Source organism: Pelodiscus sinensis, chromosome 3 (assembly GCF_049634645.1).
Source record: "Pelodiscus sinensis isolate JC-2024 chromosome 3, ASM4963464v1, whole genome shotgun sequence".
NCBI lineage: Eukaryota > Metazoa > Chordata > Testudines > Trionychidae > Pelodiscus > Pelodiscus sinensis.
The window spans coordinates 199,311,242-199,335,867 of NC_134713.1; the positions used below are offsets into that span (position 1 = coordinate 199,311,242).

Consider the following 24,626-nt stretch of genomic DNA (forward strand, 5'->3'; position numbering starts at 1 on the left):
CTCCCCGACCTCCTCCCAGCCAGCCCCACTCCTGCCGGCCCCATCCCAGCCAGCCCCGCTCTCCCCGACCTCCTCCCAGCCAGCCCCGCTCTCCCCGACCCCCTCCCCGCCAGCCCCGCTCTCCACCGGCTGGTTCCCCCCCGGCCAGCCCCGTTCCCCCAGCCCCGCTCCTCCCTGCCAGTCTCACTCCCCACCAGCCGGTTCCCCCGCGCCAGCCCCGTTCCCCCGGCCCCCTTCCAACCAGCCTCACTCCCCCCGAGCCTCTTCCTGCCAGCTGGTTCCTTCCCCCGATTTCCCCTGGCCAGCCCAGCTCCCCCCAACCTCCTCCCAGCCAGGCCCAGCTCCCCTCCTGGCCAGTCCCCCTCCCCCATCTGAGATCAAGTGTCCGGTATATTTTTTAAATCATCTGGTAACCCCAGAAGAAGCTGGGGCTGGAAAGCAAGCCCCGGGCTGGGAGAATGAGGAGCCGGGGGTTCCCCCCAGCCCTCATGAATAGCCCTGGGCTGTCAGGGTGACTCTTGGCTAGTGACCAGCTGCAGTTCCAGCCCCTGCTGGTCTATAGGGAGCTCCTAAGGGCTGGGGCGGCTGTGGAAATCCCTCGGCTCTGGGCGGGTGCCTGCTGCCGACGACGAGGCGCCCCCCCAACACGCAGGCGCTCCGGCGCCCCCCCTTGCCATGCGTCCGACCACCCCCGGCACACGCGGGCAGGAAAGGAGGGCGCCGGAGGGCCGGGCGCGGTTGGCTGCCGCTGCCATGTCCCTGGGCCTGCCCGGGAACGCCTGGCTCTCCACGCACCCACCCAGCCGCCGGTGCCTGCTGCTGTCGTCCGGGGCTCAGCTACCCGTTCTGTGACGCCGGCCCGGCTCGCCTCCCCCCAGCCTGCCTTGCCCTCCCACTTCTACCTCGCCCGGTCTTTGTCCCGGCCCTTGGAAGCTGCCCCTTCCCCTCTTCCAGCCGGCCCACAGACACGCAGGTCCCCTGGCTCGGTGGAGCCCTCCCCCACACCTCAGACCTTCCAGGCTCTGCGTGGCGAGCCCCTCGGGGCCAGGGAACGGCTCTACCCGTGGCACAAGGAGAGGGACCCAGCACGGGGATTCGAGGCTGTCGCTGCTTTTGGCCTCAAAGGCTCTAGCGTAGGGGCCGGCGACTCGCTCCCTGGCCTCACGGGTTCTAGGCCTGTGCTCCGACCGCAGCCCCAAGTCTCTCGGCATTGCCTCGTTCGCCGCACCAAGTCCATCGCGGGCCAGCCGCCTCCTGGGCCAGCCCCGCTGCAGGACAGAGCCGGGGGTGCCGGAATCGCGCCCTGCCAAACGGCATCGCCAGGCACCCCAGCCCTGAGAAGCAGCCCAGCCCAGCCCAGGGCCCGGGTAGAAGAGAACAAGGCCCATTGCAAGCAGAGGGAGTCGCAGCTGCCTTTGCTCTGCGGGGCGGGAAGGGTCAAACTGGCAGTCTAGCCCAAAGAGGAGCTTGCGGGAATGGCTGAGAGGGAAGCAGGGGCAGCCTGTCGGTGTGAGGGCACGAGGCCCCTTTTTAGAGTTTCCACCCAGCTGTGCGAGGGGCAAGCGGAGGCCGAGTGCGCCCAGCTGCCCGCCCTGTGGGAAGCCCTGTGCTGCCTCACGGAAGAGGGTTAGAAACGTGCCACAGGCTCAGGCCAGCGTGGGCAGGACGGGGGTGACCCGTTTCCAGGTGGTTTATTTTCACAACTCCCCACAAGGCATTTTTTGGTAAAAAAAAAACTTTATTTAGAAAAGGAAAAGGGTTCGTTCCTCGTGTGCAGCGACTCGCCTGGCGACAAGACGCCGTACAAAGCTCCACGTGGCACGGCCACTCGGCGCTGCCCGCGGCGTCCCACGCGACGTTCCCTTCAGCCGCCTCTCTCAGGCAGCGGGAAACGCCCTGCCGGCTCCGGCTGGCGGCCCCCGGGTGAGATGTGCCGGTCTCCGTGCGGGCGCCGTCACCGCACCATGGACTGGGGGTCGCCGAGCAGCAGGGGGGCGAGCCGCAGCAGCGCACGGACGGGCATTTTCAACTGCCGGAACTTCAAGAGCAGCTCCGAGAAGCTCATGCTTCCTGGTGAGACACAGGCAGGAGGAGGGGTCACTGCACGCGGCAGCCGGCGTGGGAAGCATCGTATCGCTGCCGGGCCGCGTCCGCGCCGTGCCCAACACGCACACACCGGTCCTCTGGGAACAGCGCGCCGGCCGTTACATCGGACCAATGGCCCAGCCGGCCCAGCGCCCTGTCTGCCACCAGCGGCTGATGCCAGGTGTCCCAGAGGGAACCCATCACGTGACACCTCCCTGCCCAGCCTGGCCAACAGCCATCGATGGAGCCAACCCCCATGAACGTATCCGGTTCTCTTGTGAACCCTGGTACAGCCCTGCTCTTCACAGGAGAGGTCAGCAAACCCATCCAAACCCAAGGAGCCCTGCGGCAGCCTGGGGCCAGCGGCTTTACCAGGGCACAAGTGGGTTAGTCTCTGCAGTGCCGCAGGACACCTTGGTGGTTTCGCAGACGCCGCTAGCGACAGCACGCGCGGCCCGGCCCCGCCCCCCCTCTCACCTTCCAAGCCGCCTGCTGAGAGCTGCCCGGGCGACGGGACGGAGTGGTAAACGAGGAAGCAGGCCAGCATGCCGAGCTGAGACGCGTCGGTAGGCTGCCCGCTCAAGTAGGAGTGCAGAGACACGTCCCCTCCGGCTGGAACACACAAGGGAGTCTGCTGAGATTCAGGGGCCCTTTTCTCTCTCACGCACACACGCTCCCCGGCATCGACTACCAAGCACGGGGCCTTGGTCCGCAGCCACGCTTCATCCCAGGGCTCCAGTCTTCACATCTCAGCCCTCCTCCCTCTCCTCTTGGCTTCTGCTAGGCTCACGAGACGTCCCTGCCCCAGGCACTCTCAGGAGCGTAAGCCATCGCCTGGATGAGCCAGACCCGTCCACCACAGGACGAGACCTTGAGCTGGCCCATCGAAAAGCTCTGCTAGAGCGTTCTGGCTGGAACAGGCCCCCAGAAACCAGAGGCCACCTGTGGAAGGTGCACGCTTGGGACAACACAACGTGCAACACACACGCTGCTGTTCTACACAACATGCGGCCTCTCACGACAGGCAACCAGGTTTGGGGATTATTTTAAAATTCCAACGGTGGCAGCAGCTCAAAGTGCCAGCTCAGCTGTTCAGACTCCCAGGTTTTACACAAATAGTTAAGATTAAAAAACAACAAACAAAAAAGCCATCAGTAGTTCTGCTGCGAGACCGTCTCTTGATTGCCTAAGAGGCAGTGTTCACTCCTAAAGTTCACGCAACCGCCAGATAAACAGGACTCAGGCACAGGCAATCTGTTCTTTCCCCTCCCCCTCCTGCGCTAACGAAGTTAAAAAAAAAACAGCTGATAAGCATGATACCAAAGAAGCCAGATTCCAAGAAGGCATGTGGCAGGGTGTCAGACCTCCTTCCCAACCCGATCACACCAACTCACACCCGAGGCGGGTGTCAGACCTCCCTCCCAACCCGATCACACCAACTCACACCCGAGGCGGGTGTCAGATCTCCCTCCCAACCCGATCACACCGACTCACACCCGAGGCGGGTGTCAGGGTGTCAGACCACCCTCCCAACCCGATCACACCGACTCACACCCGAGGCGGGTGTCAGGGTGTCAGACCACCCTCCCAACCCGATCACACCGACTCACACCCGAGGCGCGGGTGTCAGACCTCCCTCCCAACCCGATCACACCGACTCACACCCGAGGCGGCTGGCAGGGTGTCAGACCTCCCTCCCATCCCGATCACAGCAACTCACACCCGAGGCGGGTGTCAGGGTGTCAGACCTCCTTCCCAACCAGATCACAGCGACTCACACCCGAGGCGGGTGTCAGACCTCCCTCCCAACCCGATCACAGCGACTCACACCCGAGGCGGCTGGCAGGGTGTCAGACCTCCCTCCCAACCCGATCACACCTGAGGCGCGGCACTGTACTCATGCCGCTCTGTTTACCTTGTAGCCACTGGTCCAAGGTGTTATCAACAGTGCACTTCATCACAGGCAGAAACTCCGAGTTCATGAAGAGCCCCCGGTTTGGGTTTCTCCTCAGTCTCTCCTGGTGGCTCCTGGAGCTGAAAAATTCTAAGACCAGCTTTAGCTGCCACAGCTCGAAGGTCTCGGACATTTCTTTTCTCTCCAGCCTCCTCACAGCCTATCAGGAGAGAACACACAGACGGGAACTCCATGGATCCGGGAGAAGAAACGTCCCCCCTCAACGGCCAAACAAGTGAACTTCCCTCCCTCCGCATGCGAATGGGGAAACCCGGCAGCCTCTTCGCTCCGTTGAGGCATTTTTCATTGGTTACCCTGAAACCTCGGCCCTGTGGGCGCAGGCCTCCCGACAGAGCTCTGTGCTGGGAGCCAGCGAGGCAGGCACGGGGCAGAGCCAGCCAGGGCGTTCCCAGACCGGCGTCCATCACTCTACCTGGTCTATGGCTATGTACGCGGGCAGCATCTCTGGGTTCTCCCGCGTGACGCACTCGTACAGAATGGAGGAGAAGAGATCCAAGAGGCCCTGCTTCTGGCAAGAGAGACGCCTGTCACACAGAGCACACGCGGGCCCTCCGTGCTGAGTCGCGACAGCAATGCCAAGCGGGGCCTGGGCTCCTGGCTGCCGAAGCACCACGCACCACGCTCTGGGTGACTTTCAGGGCTGGTCAGGAGCTGAGGGGGCCAGCGTGGCTCCGCCCCTTCCACCTGAAGCCCTGCCCCTTCTGCCTGAGGCTCCGCCCCTTCTGGGAGCACAGACACCCCGCCACTCAGAGGCCCATCAAGTCAGTTGGCCCCCCTGGAGAAGACACAATCTTCATTCACCAGACTACTTCCCGTACAGCGGCTCTCCGAAATAACGGCGGCAGCCAACTCTCAGCGTTCATTAGCTACAAGCCACGGGGAATCCAGGGAGTATAATCGCGGGGCTAACTAGTGGAAAGGGATATCCTGCCCCGCTCTGGCAGCGCACATGCCAGAGTTCTCTCTTCTGCTTCGATATTTGTGCCTTCTGCTTCCCACAATGCCTGTGCGCTCACCCTAGCAAATGCCTGCACGGAACGAGGCTTTTCCAAACAACTGTTCTTGGTAAGTGAATTAGGCCCGTTGTCTGCAACTCAACATTCATTTCCTGCCTTTTAGTTGTGAAAACAAGAAAAGAAACCGTTCCTCTGAGCGGAGTCCCCCCGTCGGCACTGTGTACCTGGCCCAGGGTCACAGCTGGCTTGCAGAAGTAGTCAGCAAACGAAAGTAGTGCCGGATCAGAAGTGAAAGCAGAAATCGTTTCTGGCTAGAAAGAGGTAAAAATGCTCACGTTAGACGAGGAATCTTTGGCTTTCACTCTGGAGGCCAAACAGCCCATCCCCTCCTCCCCTTCCCTCCTGTGATTTTTCAGAGCTCAGTTCAGGTCACCCTAATCTACACGATGGAGTTAAAGGGGGAAATCGAGTCTCAGAACCTTTTCATCTGCCTGCTGCAAAAAGCAAAGCGGCGGACGTGCTTCGAAAGCGAAGCGGCAGCGATGGGGTTTGAGGCTCTGAAGGCAGCCGGGCCCAGCGCCCTAAGGCAACGACCGAATGCCACTTTCAGAGCGACTGCAGCACCCCTGAAAAGCACCAGCCTGGCAGCACTGGGCCTGGCAAATTATCGGAGTTTCTCAGCCTGGCTCCACTGTGCCTCGCTCCAGCCCTGCTCCATAAAGGCCGCTCCTAGAGGTGACCTCTCCCCTCCGCCGTGCCGGGTCACCTTCGGGTTCCCACGACGGCAGTTTGGTGGCACGGGAACAGGACTGAAACCACCGATTCCTTTCACACCAGCCAAGCAGCTGTCAGACAGCAACAGCTTTTCACCCCCCCCCCCCGTATCTGAACCCCGGCTCAGTAGCTCGACTGCTCGCTCCCACGCGCCAGGTTCCAGCACAGCTCGGGGAGGCCTCTGCTCTGTGCGCGCTCGCAGGACGCTACCTTGAAGGACCGAGTTTCGGCGTTCTGGTGCGTGACAGTCTGGGCTAGCAAACTGCGCCAGCCCATCGGGTCCTCTTTGTACGAGAGCTGCCCCGCCCGCAGCTTGACGTACAGGATGCCGTCCTTGGACAGGATCGACCTGGAAAACAGCAGCCCTTGCCGAGTACTGAACTCGGTCACCTCGCGCCAGGGCGCGGTGGTACTGACACGTGGCACCGCCAAGGCGCATCGAATGAACCAGCAACCCGGAGGTGCTCAGTCCCCTGCGGCCAGGGATTTGCTTCCTCATTACCTAGCCCCAATATGGGGCTGTGCGCGGGGAGATCTCGATTTCCCCGACATCCGCCCCAGGAGCGCGCTCTGGCGGGGGTGGGGAAGAGGATGGAGGTTTTCCAGCATTACCGGGCTGTACATATTATCAATTCCCTCTGACGTCCATGGAGCCGCCCACTCCACCCTTCCCGGGACGGCTCAGCCCCCACGACGGCTCCACGGGGCTCCAATCACCGGGCGCCAAGGGGCAGCTTCGTGCCATTTCGCTAGGGAACGCGCTCTCTCCTCGGCAGCAGGAGCTGGCAAGGCCGCAGCCTCGGCTCCGGAACAGCCCTGCCAGCGAGGGGGAGCCGCACACGCCGGACTAGAGCGCGGGCTCCGCTCCTGCAACGCCGCCGGGTCTGTCAGAGACGTCATTTCAAAGGGCGCCCGGCCCCGTGGCTCTGGGAACCCTTCCCCAGAGCCGTACAGGACCCCACAGCAGCGCCACCACAGAGCAGTCCCCTACAGCACTGAGACAGGAACCACTGCCCCTCCTGCAGGTCGCCTCCCTCACAGTTCTCCCCCGTTATACAGCAGCTGACAGGGGGAGGGGGCCATGCCCTGCTGGCCATCGGCTTTGGGCCCCTTTGGACCCAAGGGGGCTGCCAACGTCAAAGCTGGGGGCCACCAGAGAGCCACCACCCCCCCACGTCACCTGTGGCACGGGAAAGGGAGAGTCTCTCAGGCCCACAGGTCCAAAGCCGCTGGGGGAGAGAGGCCACGCTCAGTGCCTTTGGCTCCACTCACAGGGAGAGGGCCTGGGCTGCGGGCGGCGCCACACCGGGCGCGTTGCCGCAGCTCGCTCCTCTGGGTGGTGTCATTCACACCAACTGAACTAGCCACGTTACTAATGCGACGGCCGGGTGGCTCCTTGTCCCACAACCTGGCCTGCGCATTCCCTCAGACGTTAGAATCCCAGGCGCGTGACTACGCTATTCAGATACCATGACTGGCCCTTGCCATTGTCCGATGGATGGAGGGAAATGTTCATCTGCATTAATTAGCATATGCCCACTTCAGAAAACCAATCCTGCTGGTGCCGGAGCAGCAGCGAGCGTTTTCCACGGAGAGAGGCATTGTGAAACCTCACCAATCCCACACAAAACCCCCACACTCCACAAATGAAAAGCAGTTTCTAGTTGAGGCCCTCTGCCCGTTTTCCCTTCTCTTGGTTTGGTTTTTGACGCAAGACCCACAAAACAAGTGAAACTGCCTATCCAGAGGAGGAGTGAAACTGACTTCACGCACAGGGCTGACAAACACGCGAAAGCAGATGAATGGAAACTGAAGACTTTCTCTTCAGTCCGCCAGTGACTGGCGGTTGTTGTTCCGTCCAACGAGCGGAGACGAAAACAAACAGTCACACGTTTACTGAACCGGGAAGGGTCGTGAGTCAGTTTGGGGGTCGATCCACCAAGCCTCGCGGACACTTACTTCAGCTGCTGTGTCCCCTTGCTTAAATCTATGAGCAGCTCCCAGTAGCGTGGGCCTTTCACTCTGATCTGCCAAGAGAAATGTTGAAGTGACCGCTGCAGAGCAAGTGAGAGCGCTATCCAGCCGCCGGAGTTCCTGCGGCTGAGCAGGGCAGCCCTCCCGCCCGGCCCTCTCTGCCTCATGCCATGGAGGCTCCCAGGGGATAGAAACTGTTGGAATCCCCTGCAGAGCACGCCCCTGGCAGGAGGAGCCCCAGTGGCTGTGGAAGCGACACGCACTGGAGGCGGAATCGGGGCGGGACATGAAGGGGCAGAGCTAAGGCCTCCTCTATATTACCCCCACCCGTCGATGTAACCTGCGCGACTTCAGCTGAGCTAGTCGCGTAGCTGAGGTCGATGCACTTACCGTTGTGTCCTCTATGGTGATAAGGTCGGAGGGGCTGCTCTCCCGTCAACTCCAGCTACTCCTCCTCCTGCTGGAGTACGAGAGTCGACGGGAGAGCGCTCGGAGATCAATTTATCGGGTCTAAACAGACACGATCAATCGACCGCCAGTGGATCGATCGCTGCAGGGTGGCGCCGCGATCTAAGTGAAGAGGAGCCCTAGATGTACCGCACTATGGCTCTCCCACAGGCAGGAAATGGCCTGCAGACGACGCTGACTGGAGCTAACCGCAGGCTGCTCAGACGTGCCCTGGGGCCAGTCAAGGAACCAGAGCAGTAAGCAGGTAGCCAACAGCCACCCCCCTTTCTGCTCAATGAGCGGGGCTGCCCCGCCCCACAGAACCCAGGCCGCCACATTCCGCACCCAGCTGGAGCCCCGACTTACCTGCTTCAGCAAGTGAAGCTCCGGGAGGAGGGTTGGGGCCATCAGTTCCTCGGTGGTCTCCTCATACCACTGCGTGCCCTGTAAGCACCAACAACCCGCCGGTAGTCAGAACGGTCCCAGGGCACAGAGACGCCTCGGCCTCTGCCGGTCTGTGCTTCCCATGGCCGTTTCCCTGGTGGAACGGGGGCCCGAGTCACCGTTTACGTCACCAAGCGAGAGAGACAAGGCAGGCGAGGGAACATCTTTTACTGGACCAACTGCTGTTGGCGACAGACAAGCTTTCGAGCTCCACCGAGCCCCTCTCCCGCTCGGTCACCAAACGCAGCCGGCAAAACGAAGGGGGGCACCACGGCTGGTCCCCAGGCAGGGGACACCCACGTCTTAAAAACCAGCGACACTGCCTTCCACGGCAAGACGGGTCAGCTCACCAGGCGCCCTGCCCTCCTCTCCTCAAGGCTGGCAAGGCCCTGCCCTCGCCCCCCGCGCCCTACCCCAGCGCAGGAAGGCGTTTCTGCCGGAAGAGCGCTTGCTAGAAAAGGCCCTTGCGGCGGGTGCGCGTGCAGCCACAGAGGCTCCCATTTCAAAAGGACAAAGGGAAGGTTTTAAAAGGCAGCTGAGCCGCCAGCTTCCCCGGGCTCTGCGCCGTTGCAACTCGCCGGCGTGTGTCCCGACAGCCATTACCCTGGATCAGCAGCTCACTGGATTCCGCAGCACTTTGCTGCGCACGTCACTTGTCCCACGTGCCACCCGGAAGGGGCCACTCACAGCACGGGCTGGGAGGAACGACTCCATTGTGTGCCTAGGCAGGCGGGTTTGACTCCCCGAGCCGCGGAACACACCACCAGGATTGCAAGCACAACCCTGAGCCACCCCCCCCCCCCGGACACGAGCTTCGCGCTCCGCAGCCCCGGGGACACGCTACCTTGTAGGTAACCTCCAGCAGCGTGTAACAGGGAGCGCTGGTATCCACGTCCACAGGCACCAGGAGCCGGGGCTCGGCCGCCAGCACGTACAAGTGCCGCAGGGCCTGGAGGTGATACCTGCACACGGCGAGAAGGAATTCAGCATGGCGGGGTTGCTCCAGAGGTCGCCAAGCACCAGTGCGCACAGGCGAGCTGCATGAAGGGCGAGTCACACAGCAGCGGTATCCGACGGAAACGAGCTGCCGTCGGTACATCCCGACCAGGGGTCGGAACCTTATGTAGGGCGGGGGCCACAGACCCACAAGCAAAAAGCAAAAAAAAACCCCAAACCCCCCATCACTGACGTGGCCCCTGACTGAGAAGACGACACTCCCACATTTACTGAGAGCAATATTTTCAAAAGTGCCTATGTGATTTAGGAGCCTAAGTCCCATTGTCTCCTCGCACACCAGAGCCTGGGGGGTCCAGCTAGGAGATTTTATATGCTCCAGCCCTGCAGTGGGGGTGGGGGGACTCCCCAGGGCTGGGGGAGGAGCCCTGAGTCTCGGGGCCAGATCCAGGCAAGCTGGGGGCCGCATCCGGCCCCCGGGCCTTAGGGTCCCCCCCTCAATCTAGACAGTGACTTGTTTTACAGATACAGCCATTTTCCTAAGGGTTCCGGATTTGTTCTCTTTGAACCGCATGTTTCAAACGCCAGAGAGAGGGATTTTCCACGCGAGCGCCTGGTACAGCCAAGACGTATGGCCCAGGGCACTGTTCGTTAAAGATCTCTTCATTAATCTAAGCTCATCGCCGTCCGCCTGGCCTTTGCGACTGCCCCATTTCTCACTGGAGAGGGTCGGAGTGGGCCCCCACTGACCCCGAAGGTGAGGCGCCCCTCCCAGAGCCTCGGGGGGCTGCACCTGGCCCTAGTGAGCCACCTGGCCGGAAGCCATGGGGCGGGGCAGAGAGGTAAAAAGCCGCCAGCCAGGCCAGTGAGGCCCCGAGCACTGAAGAGCCAGAGGGCTCCTCTGCACCTCGAGGAAGGGCGCTCAGGCGTGGGGAGGTGGAGCTCAGGCGTGGGGAGGTGGAGCGCTGGCGTGGGCCACTGGGCCCCCTGCTGCACAGCGGCCCAGAGGGACAACAGACTCCCCCGGACTCCCCAACACCCTGCCAGCCACTGAGGCGTGGCCAATGGACCTGGACCCGTGACTTCACGGGAGGCCTACGCGCCCGCCAGCTACGCGCAGAGGGGGAGGAGGGAAGCGGCCCAGGGGACAGCATGGACGTAGGCAGGCCCGGAGCCCCTCCGCCACCCACCGCGTGGGTAGTAGCCTCCCCCTCTCCGCCGCTGCCGGCGAGCTGCATGCAGCCCTCCTGAGCAAGGGGGCCCAAGCGTATCCGTTGTTCAGACGGCCTTCTTGCTGCCCCGCCCTGACCGAGGGCTGGGCTTATAAACGGTTACCGGCCGCCCCGCCCTGACCGACGGCTGGGCTTATAAACGGTTACCGGCCGCCCCGCCCTGACCGAGGGCTGGGCTTATAAACGGTTACCGGCTGCTCCGCCCTGACCGACGGCTGGGCTTATAAACGGTTACCGGCTGCCCCGCCCTGACCGAGGGCTGGGCTTATAAACGGTTACCGGCCGCCCCGCCCTGACCGACGGCTGGGCTTATAAACGGTTACCGGCCGGTCCGCCCTGACCGACGGCTGGGCTTATAAACGGTTACCGGCCGCCCCACCCTGACCGAGGGCTGGGCTTATAAACGGTTACCGGCCGCCCCGCCCTGACCGACGGCTGGGCTTATAAACGGTTACCAGCCGCCCCGCCCCGACCGAGGGCTGGGCTTATAAACGGTTACCGGCTGCCCCGCCCTGACTGACGGCTGGGCTTATAAACGGTTACCGGCTGCCCCGCCCTGACCGACGGCTGGGCTTATAAACGGTTACCGGCCGGCCCGCCCTGACCGAGGGCTGGGCTTATAAACGGTTACCGGCTGCTCCGCCCTGACCGACGGCTGGGCTTATAAACGGTTACCGGCTGCCCCGCCCTGACTGACGGCTGGGCTTATAAACGGTTACCGGCTGCCCCGCCCTGACCGACGGCTGGGCTTATAAACGGTTACCGGCCGGCCCGCCCTGACCGAGGGCTGGGCTTATAAACGGTTACCGGCTGCTCCGCCCTGACCGACGGCTGGGCTTATAAACGGTTACCGGCCGCCCCGCCCTGACCGACGGCTGGGCTTATAAACGGTTACCGGCTGCCCCGCCCTGACCGAGGGCAGGGCTTATAAACGGTTACCGGCCGGCCCGCCCTGACCGACGGCTGGGCTTATAAACGGTTACCGGCCGCCCCACCCTGACCGAGGGCTGGGCTTATAAACGGTTACCGGCCGCCCCGCCCTGACCGACGGCTGGGCTTATAAACGGTTACCAGCCGCCCCGCCCCGACCGAGGGCTGGGCTTATAAACGGTTACCGGCTGCCCCGCCCTGACTGACGGCTGGGCTTATAAACGGTTACCGGCTGCCCCGCCCTGACCGACGGCTGGGCTTATAAACGGTTACCGGCCGGCCCGCCCTGACCGACGGCTGGGCTTATAAACGGTTACCGGCTGCTCCGCCCTGACCGACGGCTGGGCTTATAAACGGTTACCGGCTGCCCCGCCCTGACTGACGGCTGGGCTTATAAACGGTTACCGGCTGCCCCGCCCTGACCGACGGCTGGGCTTATAAACGGTTACCGGCCGGCCCGCCCTGACCGAGGGCTGGGCTTATAAACGGTTACCGGCTGCTCCGCCCTGACCGACGGCTGGGCTTATAAACGGTTACCGGCCGCCCCGCCCTGACCGACGGCTGGGCTTATAAACGGTTACCGGCTGCCCCGCCCTGACCGAGGGCAGGGCTTATAAACGGTTACCGGCCGGCCCGCCCTGACCGAGGGCTGGGCTTATAAACGGTTACCGGCTGCTCCGCCCTGACCGACGGCTGGGCTTATAAACGGTTACCGGCCGCCCCGCCCTGACCTACGGCTGGGCTTATAAACGGTTACCGGCCGCCCCGCCCTGACCGAGGGCAGGGCTTATAAACGGTTACCGGCCGCCCCGCCCCGACCGAGGGCAGGGCTTATAAACGGTTACCGGCCGCCCCGCCCCGACCGAGGGCAGGGCTTATAAACGGTTACCGGCCGCCCCGCCCCGACCGAGGGCTGGGCTTATAAACGGTTACCGGCCGCCCCGCCCCGACCGAGGGCTGGGCTTATAAACGGTTACCGGCCGGCCCGCCCCGACCGACGGCTGGGCTTATAAACGGTTACCGGCCGCCCCGCCCTGACCGAGGGCTGGGCTTATAAACGGTTACCGGCCGCTCGCCCTGACCGACAGCTGGGCTTATAAACGGTTACCGGCCGCTCGCCCTGACCGACAGCTGGGCTTATAAACGGTTACCGGCCGCCCGCCCTGACCGACGGCTGGGCTTATAAACGGTTACCGGCCACCCCGCCCTGACCGACGGCTGGGCTTATAAACGGTTACCGGCTGCCCCGCCCTGACCGACGGCTGGGCTTATAAACGGTTACCGGCTGCCCCGCCCTGACCGACGGCTGGGCTTATAAACGGTTACCGGCCGCCCCGCCCTGACCGACGGCTGGGCTTATAAACGGTTACCGGCCGCCCCGCCCTGACTGACGGCTGGGCTTATAAACGGTTACCGGCCGCCCGCCCTGAACTAGGGCCGCGCCTTCCTAACCACAGACTTGGCTGCCCGCCCTGAACTAAGGCCGGGCCTCTGACTACCATTTGCTGGCCTGCCCAATCCCAAACTGCCTTCGTTCCTGTTTACTTTTGTCTCCCCGCCCCGAGGTAGGAGGGGGCCCCGGACTGGGTATTATTTGTGTTAGGTCGCAGTGGGTCAGAGTGGCCACCCACTGACCCCGAAGGGGAGGCGCCCCTCCCGCTGCTGACCAGCCTACACTCACGTATTTGAAAGCCTGCCTCGCCTGTTCCAGCTCTAACCCCCCGGTAGCCAAAAGCTTGCAAAGCCTCAACCCAGGCCAACTTCTCGTACAAGCACAACCTAGTCCATGTTCCGGGAATAGACGCGCCCGCTGGCCCTTACCTGTTGTCAGAGCTGTGAACGGGGAAGTGAGGGTACAGAGCACAGAGGAGAGCAGCGATGGAAGAATCCGACGTGCTCAGGGAGTATCTGCAACCAGTGGGGACAAACGGTTTTCAAAGGAACGCATACATTTCTGCTCACACTGAAGGCCTAAGGGGAGCGTCTAACCTGCCGCTAGTGACGTGGATTCGTGTCTCAGACTTGGACAAGGCCAAAGTCACTTTGGTGTCACGGTTCCCCATGTCCCATAGAAAACAAGGGAATATGTTTAAATGGGTCAAAAGAAATCCATTCAGCAATCCTCCTCGGGAATCCCCTGCCACACACTAGCGAGTTAATCTAGATGCCGCGGAGGACGAGCTTTTCATCTGGACGGCAGAGACATTTGCGTTTCCACACACTAGAGCAGGTTCAACGTGACAGGACACCCAGCAAAAGCAAACCTCGGTTGACCTCAGAAAGAAAACCTGGCCAGGCCTATTACTTGCACTTGAACGCTAATCTCAGATGCCAGGTGACCGCTAGCGTGTCCTACAATAAATGGACCAAGGGGACCCAGATGGAGCCTTTCGCAATCCTGGCCACAGATTTCCTGTGGGGCTGTGTAAGCTACGTGCAGGTGAACCCCCAAACGTCCAGTCTAGGTTGCTACCCAACAAGCGGTGACGGTTGCCGTGTGTTGCTGTACCACGGGGAAGGTGCTCACACAGTCGAGCCGCCTAAGATGGAGGCAGCGTCAGGGTCGAGATCACAGCTCCGAGGGCGTCCGCGGCTGCAACCGGACACTGTGGTACCAGAGCCTCACAGGCGGACTGGGCCTTTCTGTGCTGTCTGGGGGCAGCCTCCCGCAAGAGACGGAGACTCCCCCTGGCCGGGGGGGAGGGGCAGAACAGGCACCTGCACCTGGGAGCTTCCTGCGCATGGCAGGTGAGCAGACCAGGCCACAGACAGGGGTGGGCAACAGCCTCTCAATGGGCCAGATCTGGCCCCTCTCCCTAGCCCGTTGCCTGGGGGCCGGGATGCCCTTTCAGCTGCTTCTACTGACAGGGCTGGTGAGAGAAAGCAGGGAAATCAGCTACCTTCCTCCGCCCAGGAACAGAAGCCCCAGAGCCATGTGATGTGCCAGGTGGAACCCATAGTTCATTTCTCCGCCCGTCTTCTTGTGCAGGAACCGACAGAGCTGAAGGACCTTCAGGTTCCCCGAGCCCGCCATCACCATGGCGAGAGACAGCAGCACCACGCTCAGACAGGTCTCCAGGTTGTAATGGCCCATCTGAAACACGGACAGGACAGTCGAAAACGGCAGGTTTCCACGCACACGGCCTCGTTAGGAACCTTAATCTGACAGTTGACGAGAAACCCCCCGCGGGAAGGGCCACCGCCCATCCGCTTCACATACGGCACTCCCCGTTCGTTGGCATTCCTCTCCCCAGCCCACACACCCGCCACTGGTTTCCTCAGGGCTATCTGGTCAATCGTTCCAGGCTGGGGACCGACGGGCAGTTCTGCAGAAAAGGCCAAACTGGGGGTTACAGTGGCTGAGAAGCTGGAGAGGAGTCACCAGGGCGCCCTGGTAGCCAAGAAGGCGAATGGCATATTAGGTTGCATTAAGAGGAGCATTGCCAGCAGATCCAGAGATGTCATTATTCCCCTTTACTCGGCTCTGGGGAGGCCACATCTGGAGTAGTGTGTCCAGTTCTGGGTAGGGTTGTTAAGTAGCAATTAATTTACTACTGGACTAGTTGATGGAATTTCCATCGACGACTCGTCTAGTCGATAAGCACGTCCACGTTCTGCCTTTGAAATGTACACGAGCCCCAGAGTGCCGCATGGAGCCTGGGGTCAGCTGGGGGTGACTAATCGACGAGTCCTTTACATTCCTAGTTCTGGGCCCCCCACTACAGAAGGGATGTGAATGCACTGGAGAGGGGCCAGCGGAGGACAATCAAAATGCTGAGGGGGCTGGAGCACATGACCTGTGAGGAGAGGCTGAGGGACTTGGGTCTGTTTAGTCTGCAGAAGAGAAGAGTGAGGGGGGATTTGAGAGCAGCCTTCAACTTCCTGAAGGGGGTTCCAAAGAGGCTGGAGAGAGGCTGTTCTCAGTGGGGGCAGATGCAGAACGAGGAGCAATGGGCTCAAGTTGCGGTGGGGGAGGTCTAGGTTGGAGATTAGGAAAAACTCTTTCCCTAGGCGGGTGGGGAAGCGCTGGGCCGGGTTCCCTAGGGAGGGGGTGGAGTCTCCATCCCTAGAGGTTGGACAAAGCCCTGGCTGGAATGATTGAGTTGGGGCTGGTCCTGCTTTGGGCAGGGGGCTGGACCTGATGCCTCCTGACGTCTCTTCCAGCCTTCGGATTCTAGGATTCTAATTCCCCGGGTTCAGAAAACTAATCCGAGAATCCTGTTGCAGGGAAAAATACAGAGTCACTGGCATTGTTAATGGTGCTGGCGTGTTGAACTGCCAGGGCGCTAGATCTGTTCACTAATACGGGAAGCAAACGGGATATTATGTTTGCACTGAAGCTGCATTGAGTTTAATCCAAGTGCATTACATGCCAGGGTTCATTTTCATGGAGAGAGCATCTAAAAGGACTTACTATGGAAGCAGTAGGTGCTGACAAACATTTCATGAAATCTTTTGCAAATTTAAACTGTAAGGAAGAAAAAAGAGAAATACGTCGCGATACAGACATAGAAGGCAGACTTGTTAGCATCAACAAATCTCAAAACCCTCCCCCCGACCTCTTACCAAGCAGTTAAACGCAGCTAAGTTCTCTGAACCGGCAAATCGAAAACCCAGTGACAAGCAGGCACCAGCAATGATGTAGACATGAGCTTGCCTAAAACAACACAAAGAGGAAACAGCTGATGGTTTTCTTTTCCGAATGTGAATAAATGAGATCAAGCAGCCACCTAGATTTTATAACCATCTGGGTAAAAAGTGAAAATACAGCCCCGGAAGAACGGAAGGGTGGCCCACAGACCCTGGCATCTGCGAGAAGAGGATACCACAGTCAGGTCCTCACAGCTACAACCTGGTTTTGTGCAATGTCTCCCCCGGCTCCGGACAGCACTAGATCGCCACGTTACTTACGCCAGGGTCTCCAAGTTCAGATCTTCCGAGGAAGGCAATTCTGTCGCATGAAGGGATATGCTGTTCTCTCTTATAATCTACAAAAAACACAGCAGAGACATAGTTTGACATACCTGCTCGTTCTTGAACCTACCCGTGGTTCTAGGATTTGACAAGTGGTGCAAGATACAAAGCGTGTTTAATAGGGTTATGCACCAACTTTTCCTCTGGTGCTACTACATGATAGTGCTTCAGCTGTGACCCCAACGGGCCAACACTTTGTGGTGAAACATCCTCATCTTCTAGTTGAGTTTGGCAGGACAGTGACTCCAGCTCAGGGCCAGACTCTGCCAGAAGCTTTCTATTATCACCTAGGCAGCCTAATCCAGCAGGAAGCACCTGACATAACTCTCCACCTTCTAATCAGCAGGAACAAGACGCTCTCCAGTTACGGCTGCAAGAGCTAGGTTTGATCCCAGGTCTCGAAAGGTCTGGCACGCCTTTCTCAAACACGTGGTGAGGAAATCTGTCTAGTCAAAGCAGGGTTTGAAATGGAACATCCTCTTTTCCGCCTTTGTGTCTTACAGGCACACAGTGGTAAAGCTGCTGACTTGTTGGGAGGCAGGGGGTTGTTTTGGGAAGTGCTAACACACACTTGGTTACGAATGGGTTCCCACTGCACAAGGCTTATCCAAAGCCACTAATTACAATAGAATCTTACCACGTTTCGTTGGCCTGGGTTTTTTTTAAACCCTCTACAGCAGTTCCCAAACTGGGGGGTGCGAATAAATTCCAGGGGGGCAGGGGGAGGGACTGAGGCAATCCAGTCCTCCCCCTCCGGCCCCCATCAGAGCTGGGTTGGTCTGGCTTGTGCTTTTCAGACCTTCTAGGACTCGACATGCTAAGGTCACAAATATGCACTCTGGGCATTAACCTCACTTTCACAAAGTTCTGTCTGGTGGCATTCGACACATTAAGGTGTGTGCAGGCGTGTTTCTATCCACACACACGAACCAGGGATGGAAGTGACTCGAGTAGTCGACTACCCCATAAGGATATGCTTATCGGGTAGTCGAGTCACCTCTCGATTAGTTGCTTCCCCCTCTTGCTGTCTGTGTCCGAGGCAGCAAGAGGGGGAGCAGGAGATGGTGCTGAGCGGGCCGGCTTAAAAGCTGGTTCCCCCAGCACCATCTTGGCGGGGAAGAGACGCAGCCGGGGACCAGGCACAAGCCAAGACAGCTGATTCCCGGCTCACGCCCAGTTCCCGCTGCGGCTCTGACTTTAAAATGTACTAAACAGCCGAGCGGCTCTTTCTATATTTAAAAGGCAGAGCCACAGAGGGCTTACCCCCAGGGCTGGGTACTAACCCCATTGTGGCTCTGCAGTTTCTCCCCTTATCGACTAATCAAGTAGTCGATGGAAATTCCATAGGCTACTCGATTAGCTGATTAAACGCAATGTAACATCCCTAACACAAACGCCCCAGTTTTAGCTGAACACAGTAGAACTTCAGAGTTATGAACAGACTTGTTAACCAGATGCCTCATTTGGAACCAAAAGTACACAATCACGCAGTAGCAGAGACAAAAAATAAAGGCAAACATAGTACAGAACTACATTAAACACAAACTATCAATGAAGGAGGGGAAATCGGTGTTTTTCTTCTACACGGTAAAGTTTCAAAACCAGATGAAGTCAATGTTCAGCTGTAAACACTGAGGTGTTCGGAACTGAGGTTCTACTGCACCAAAACAAGAACTCTGTCAAAGTTTCTCCTGAAGAAAACATTGCTGCTTGCTGATGTACAAGATATTGTGAAGAAGGGACCAAATATACATCAACACTCTGACTGCTGTTTCCCAGGGGGATGTTAATTAGAGTGGCAAACACAGTTAGCATCGGTACTTACCTGTGGGACATTACTGTCAACCCACTTGGAATTGGGCAAAATGTCATCCCACAAAATCAGGCATCGAGCAAGCGTCTAAAAAAGTCAGAAAGTCAATAGTCAGCAGAGAAAAAATGTAAAGCATAATGTTAGCAACTAGCATCAGCAACTGTCTTGTCAATGCACTAAATACAGAGCCATAAAGAATGACAGGACAGAAACAAAAGTCACAGTATTCCATAGAAACCTCTCTCAGCTCCTCTTCTTATGATCAGCACATAAGCTCTTTCCTTGAGCAGTATGCGAAAATTCAAATTCCATTTGGCTATACAGGGATAGTGGGATATACTATTGTAATATACTAGACAACGTATCTGTCTCAGATACAGTTAGCTGAAATTGCATTGCACACATGCAGTAGGACCAGCGTTTTACAAATCATATACAGGTTGACCCTCTCTCATCCGGCACCCTTGGACCCTGACCGGTGCCGAATGAGACACTTTTCTGAACGAGGGGAGGTCAGTATTGTCTAGCAGCATTACCAACACTTCCACTGCTCACTGGGCTGGTAGAGGACAGTTAGGGGTAAATTAGAGCTAAACAACAGCACAGAATACTGAGAGCCAGGACTGGTGGCTGTAAAGAAACTTTATGGGACAGCAAGGAATTTGGCCACCCCCATGAAAAGTGGGCATCTGGCTCACTCAAATCATGCCGGACCATGGAGGTTGCGGGGCCAGAGATTGCTGGACTAGAGAGGTTCAACCTGTACCGGTTTTCAAAACCACTGCAACTGATCTGGGGAAAGTATAGAAGTTTGCTTAAAACTTTCCCATTTTATTTCAAGCTATATAGAAAAATAAAACACCTGAATCATTTCTATTGCTAAAAACAGAAGACGACCCATGATGTGGAAGTTCAACACAAAATGATTGTCTGGAAGCATTCAGATTTGTTTTGGGGTATAAGACAGGCATATCCACAATACACAGCTATCTCGCAGATCTCTGGTCAGTCAAATGCTTCTCAGTGCAGGGCCATCAATAGATTGTCACAGTGCATTTCAACACCATTATAATAAATGGCAAAATGAAACAAAATATGATCCTACCCTCAACAAAAGAAATTCTGGTTTTACAAAGTCCAGCAAATACATTGTGTCAGGCGCTCGAAGCCAATCAGCAATGGACCTATGGAAGCACAACAAGGTAAATTAAGTTGGTGTTATGTAATATACTTCAGCACCATACCAAACATATCAAGCTACATACTGAGCCAGTGATTAGCTACTTTAGTAATGCTATTGTTCACTGACAGGAGAAGCATGTCTAGTAATTAAAGCACAAGAGATTTACTTTCAATTCCCCCACCAGCCAAAGGCAACATGGCCAGCATGATACTAACATAAAATGGGGATGCTACTTGCAAAAGGATACCGCGAGATACGCATTAGTGTTTACAGGCTCAGGTCACTGAGTGAAGTGGCAACAAACGGTGTTGTAAAGAAGTGCAAAGCGTTAGAAAACACCCTGGTATTAGCGAAGATGGGGAATTGGATTATTATTTTTAAATAATTAGCCCTGAAAAACAAAAGTGCTTGGATGAGATGATCACAGATGGCAGGTTTATGTGAAGTAAGAGGCAGAAGACCCAAGGTAAAATTAACACGATGCAGAAGTGTAAAAGCTAATGACAAGTGATAAACATTGGAGCCATGCTAAAGTCAATACCTGTTATTAGTCTTTAGGTAGATCATAGCTAATGCCAGAGTTGCCCCTGGACAAGTAACATCCACATTTATGGTATCTCCTTCCTGTCAAGATAACACATGTACTTTCAGTCCCATGCAGTGTAAAGTTCTGCTTTACTCATTATAAACACTCAGAACTCAATCTGCGCATTAGGCAAACCCACAGCAATGGATAACAGATCCCCCACACTACAGCTATTTCTGCTGAAATACGCTGCAGTTCTGTAACATAAAACTACCTTTATCTGATAGCTCGGAGACTTGTGTTTCTCGCGGTGCATTCCTGCTTGGAAGCGCTTATGACCTCCGACCATGTACTGATACAGCTGCTCAGGGACATTCAGGTCAGACATGCCTATCAAGTTACTGCCATGCTGAGAAAAGAGGAACAAACAAAAGGAAGAGAAGATGAAACAAATCCCTGCATACATGGCTACTAAGAAGAAACGAATTCATTCTGAATCAACTGGGAGAGGAGATGAAAAATCATCAACAGCATCTAGCTTCCCACCTCCCACAAAGAAAAATGGTCTTGTCTCAAAGGTTAACAAACAAATACGCAGTGCGAACTGTTCATCTAACTGTGGGCTTTGACAACCTGTATCACCACAACATCTAGACACATTGAGTCGGTTTCTACTAATTCTTCGTGGCAGACACAGCTGTTGGAGAGAATCTGAAATCTGAGCCGGGTGGTTAGTTATTATTGGACACGGGAGCACATGGTCTTGCTGAGAGCAGCATAACCAACTTACGATTTTGATTAAAAAACCGTTTACAAGATCAACGTTTGCTGTTGGTATTTTCTCAATTATTCGTTTCAAGCAACATTCCTGACGATAAACCTATTTCCTAGGATATCTGCACAAACGGACAGAGAGAGGCAGGAGCACAGCCATTTTTATTATATTTTATTTGTGAGATTGGCCCAGTTATTTCCCCCGGAATGGTGTCTTGTTTCCTTCATCACCTACACTGATAACATCTTTCTATTTCTTTTATCTTTGCTTCATAGCTTGGCAGTTCATTCTGTTGTACATTTTTTCCTCTGCTACCTGCAATTTAAACAAGAGGAAGGCTGAACTTACCCCCAAGCAGACCATGCCCAACGCTAAACCGGCTGCGAGAGAGTAAGATTCTCTGTCCGTGCAGTACTCCATTTCAGGACCTGGGGGACGTCCTTTATAAAAAGGAAACAGCATGAAATTAACCTTCTAAAATTCTAACCAACCTAGCCATTCTGGGGTGCTACATTTCCAATAATGTCTCAGAGAGGTTGCAAAAGCAACGAGGAGTCCTGTGGCACCTTGGAGACTAACAGATTTATTAGGGCATAAGCTGCTGTGGATAAAACTCTCTCCATCAGATGAGTGGGAGTGGAAGTTACAGAAGCAGGAGTACACATAAGCAAGAAGTTGCTTGTGCTAATGAGGCTAATCAAGTCAGGATAAAAATACCATTCACAGCATTTGGTGGGGAGATGTGAATATCCAGAGAGGGGAAATTGGCTTTGTACTGCGTTAACCAGTTGAAATCCTTATTCAGTCCTAAACTGATAGTGTTGAATTTGCAAATTCAACACTAATTCAGCTGTCTCCCTTTGTAACTGGTTTTTGAAATTCTTTTGTAGAAGGATGGCTGCTTTCAAATCCATTACCGAATGTCCAAGGAGGTTAACGTGTCCCCTGAAGGTTTATGCATGTTACCATTCCTGATGTACGACTTGTGATACTGTTTTGAACAATGTTATTTGTATATATAACTTAAAACAAAAAGCAGAGCCGCTTGCGCACAGAAACAGAAAACAAGTTACAAGTGACATTTAACATAGAAATCTAAACATTTACCTATTACAAAAAGGGTGAACTTCCTACAAACTTTGCTACATAGACCACCTAAAATGACACATTTGGGACCATCCGAAACACCGGGGAAAAGCAATGGCTACATAAACACCAACCAAAAGAGCTCAGATAAGCCAGCAAGAACAGCCTTTAGGGTAACTATCGTTTTGTTCCCAACGTGTAAGTCGAAATGATTTTTGCACAAACCAGTAAACAGAGACACATTTCTGTGTTCAATTCCAAATGGATTTGTACTTGTAGGATCATCTTTTGGCATGCGCGAAAGGTGGCGGAAGAGCCATTTTATAATGTTTCATCCTCTCCTCCCCTTTACGCTAGTCGTGGTGGAATTCCCCAAAGGTATTCAATAAATCATCGGTCTGCTCTTTCACTGGCCTAGCACTGACGTGAACAGACTGTGGAGTGACAGCAGAGCAGGCAGCTGTATTGTTTCTTTACACAGCTGGGGTAAAGAAGTTGGGAAAGGAGAAGGGTGCAGCGTGGGTGCCATGTGAACCAGCTGGCTGTAGGTAAATGTTTCAAAGCATGCAAGCATCATGTCAACCATACACATCCCACTGAGCCTCGGATGAGAGGGGTTTACCTATCTCCGCCAGCAGAACCTCTGCCGTGTGCCGGTGAGCTGTTCCTTGGTACACCAGGCCTATTCCTATCACCGCCGCCACCTGCACGTTATGAGGGACGTCCAGCTCGGTGGAAGTGGGCGGCAGCAGAGCAGGTATGTGGATGCTCAGGAGCCGAGTGATAGCCATATCCATTGTGCCTAGCTTGGCAGCAGACACCCCAAGCAGCAGCCCAATACTCGTCATCTCATGGCCCTGAAATCGGGAGCAAACAGAGGAATCAAAGAACCGCGAGCCTCACACACGGGTGCGCGTATCTCGCTGAGATCAAAGGCGGTGAAGGTCACACGCACCCAGTAACACATGAAGGTGCAAGGGCAGGACAGCTGCTCTGCAGTTCTGATGAGCTGTGTACGGTCACTCTTTCGGGATGCTGCCCGCTGACTGCTAAATGAGTAAACGTCTCTTCTGCGCTTACAACCGCAGCACAGATTGACATACGGGACAGATTTCCCCCAGGGAAAACCCTTCCCCGAACCAAATGTTGAGGTTTGGCTCCGAGTTCTCGCATGGAGCCATTCTGTAAAGCAAAAACCCCCGGTTCCCAGGTTAGATTGGGTGTTTATAATACAAATCGGAGCAGCCTGTTCACCCTGGAAGGAAGCAGTGGTTTTCAGCCTGGAAGACCATCCCTTCCTTTGAAATTAGGCAGGGGTCTGCAAATGAAAGCAGCTTGAAAAGCACTGCTCCAAACGTTGCTGACAAAGAACCCAGCCTTCCATTTACTCTCATCAGCATCGTTTTGATCTCCGAGTCTAATCACATTTTTGCCATTTTTGAAATCCAAGGCTGGGTTTAAGGAATATGTTTGATTCGCTGCCGTTTAACGGCGACTCTAGAAACCACTGGGCACTCGGCCATCAGACAGGCTCGAGGGGAGTTACATGAAAGAGAAGACTAAAACCACAACGAGTCGTGCTGGAGGCTTTCTGAAACAAAAGGAGTTCCAGTAACCTGGACAGGCACGGACGCTGTGGTCTCCAATGCAGGAAGAAGGGTGTTCCGTAGCTAACAATGCAAGCAAAGGCCACGGTGGTTTTGGTGGGCGTGTTGAGACCCGGCCACGGGAACCGCTCTTTGGGGAATGGCCAGAACCAGCTTCAGACATGCCCTGCCAGCCCCGTCTGATCTTCTAGGCAATGGAGAAGAATCCCGCAACCAACACCATTTAATTCTGCCCATAACTTTGCTCCGAGAGGCTGCCTGTAAGCAAACCATAACTCCAAAGCCCTCGCAGTTCTGTGCCCTCTTGCCTTTAGATCACACTACATACCAATCGCGGTTCGAGCATGCCTAGCGCTTACAGCCTTCTCTGCCAAGGAGCAGAGGCTAGACCCCTGTCCCTGGTCACACACTATAACCAGGACATCCCAAACGCACCAAGGGAAGTGTGCGTCCTGCCCAGTGAACTGAAACGGGACCTGTTTGCTCCTAGATGAGGAACGGAGACAGCCTTTGTTGATTGCACTCCAAGAACTCAACTGTTGGAATTGGGCTCTCCCAACAATAAGCTGGGGAAAAGCAAGCTGCTAAAGTGTATGACCAACACCACGTTTCCTCGTACGGAGAGAGCCTGTTGAGACAACCCGGTGCTCTCGATGATTCATCACGAAAACGACGTGCGTGTGTTCCCGGAGACAAATGGACGGCAGGGTTATGGAACACCGTCTCAGAACTTCCCAGCCCAACGACGAGTCAGCAGCTAGCGGGGCGAGTGACACTCCCGTGCACTAAGAAACCCACAGTGCAATTTAACAAAAAAGAAACCACCACGACGCCCACAGCCGCGCCCACGCCCACGCCCGCGCCGGCTGTTTTCTGGCACCCCGGACAGAG

The 24,626-nt window shown here is 56.4% G+C and overlaps 1 protein-coding gene across 1 annotated transcript in view; it reads right to left on the bottom strand.

The window, feature by feature from the left end:
* Positions 1-1,714: 1,714 nt before the first annotated feature.
* Positions 1,715-24,626, bottom strand: part of ANAPC1 (anaphase promoting complex subunit 1) — a 79,796-nt gene continuing 56,884 nt past the window's right edge. Inside the window, 20 exon segments of the mRNA XM_075925887.1 lie at positions 1,715-2,070; positions 2,563-2,697; positions 4,001-4,199; positions 4,473-4,568; positions 5,241-5,327; positions 6,001-6,139; positions 7,750-7,817; positions 8,578-8,655; positions 9,500-9,617; positions 13,593-13,679; positions 14,672-14,865; positions 16,186-16,239; positions 16,338-16,428; positions 16,683-16,759; positions 18,571-18,645; positions 19,664-19,742; positions 20,283-20,365; positions 20,542-20,676; positions 21,391-21,482; positions 22,751-22,985. Coding sequence (XP_075782002.1) covers positions 1,955-2,070; positions 2,563-2,697; positions 4,001-4,199; positions 4,473-4,568; positions 5,241-5,327; positions 6,001-6,139; positions 7,750-7,817; positions 8,578-8,655; positions 9,500-9,617; positions 13,593-13,679; positions 14,672-14,865; positions 16,186-16,239; positions 16,338-16,428; positions 16,683-16,759; positions 18,571-18,645; positions 19,664-19,742; positions 20,283-20,365; positions 20,542-20,676; positions 21,391-21,482; positions 22,751-22,985 — 2,238 coding nt within the window. The 3' untranslated portion in view covers positions 1,715-1,954.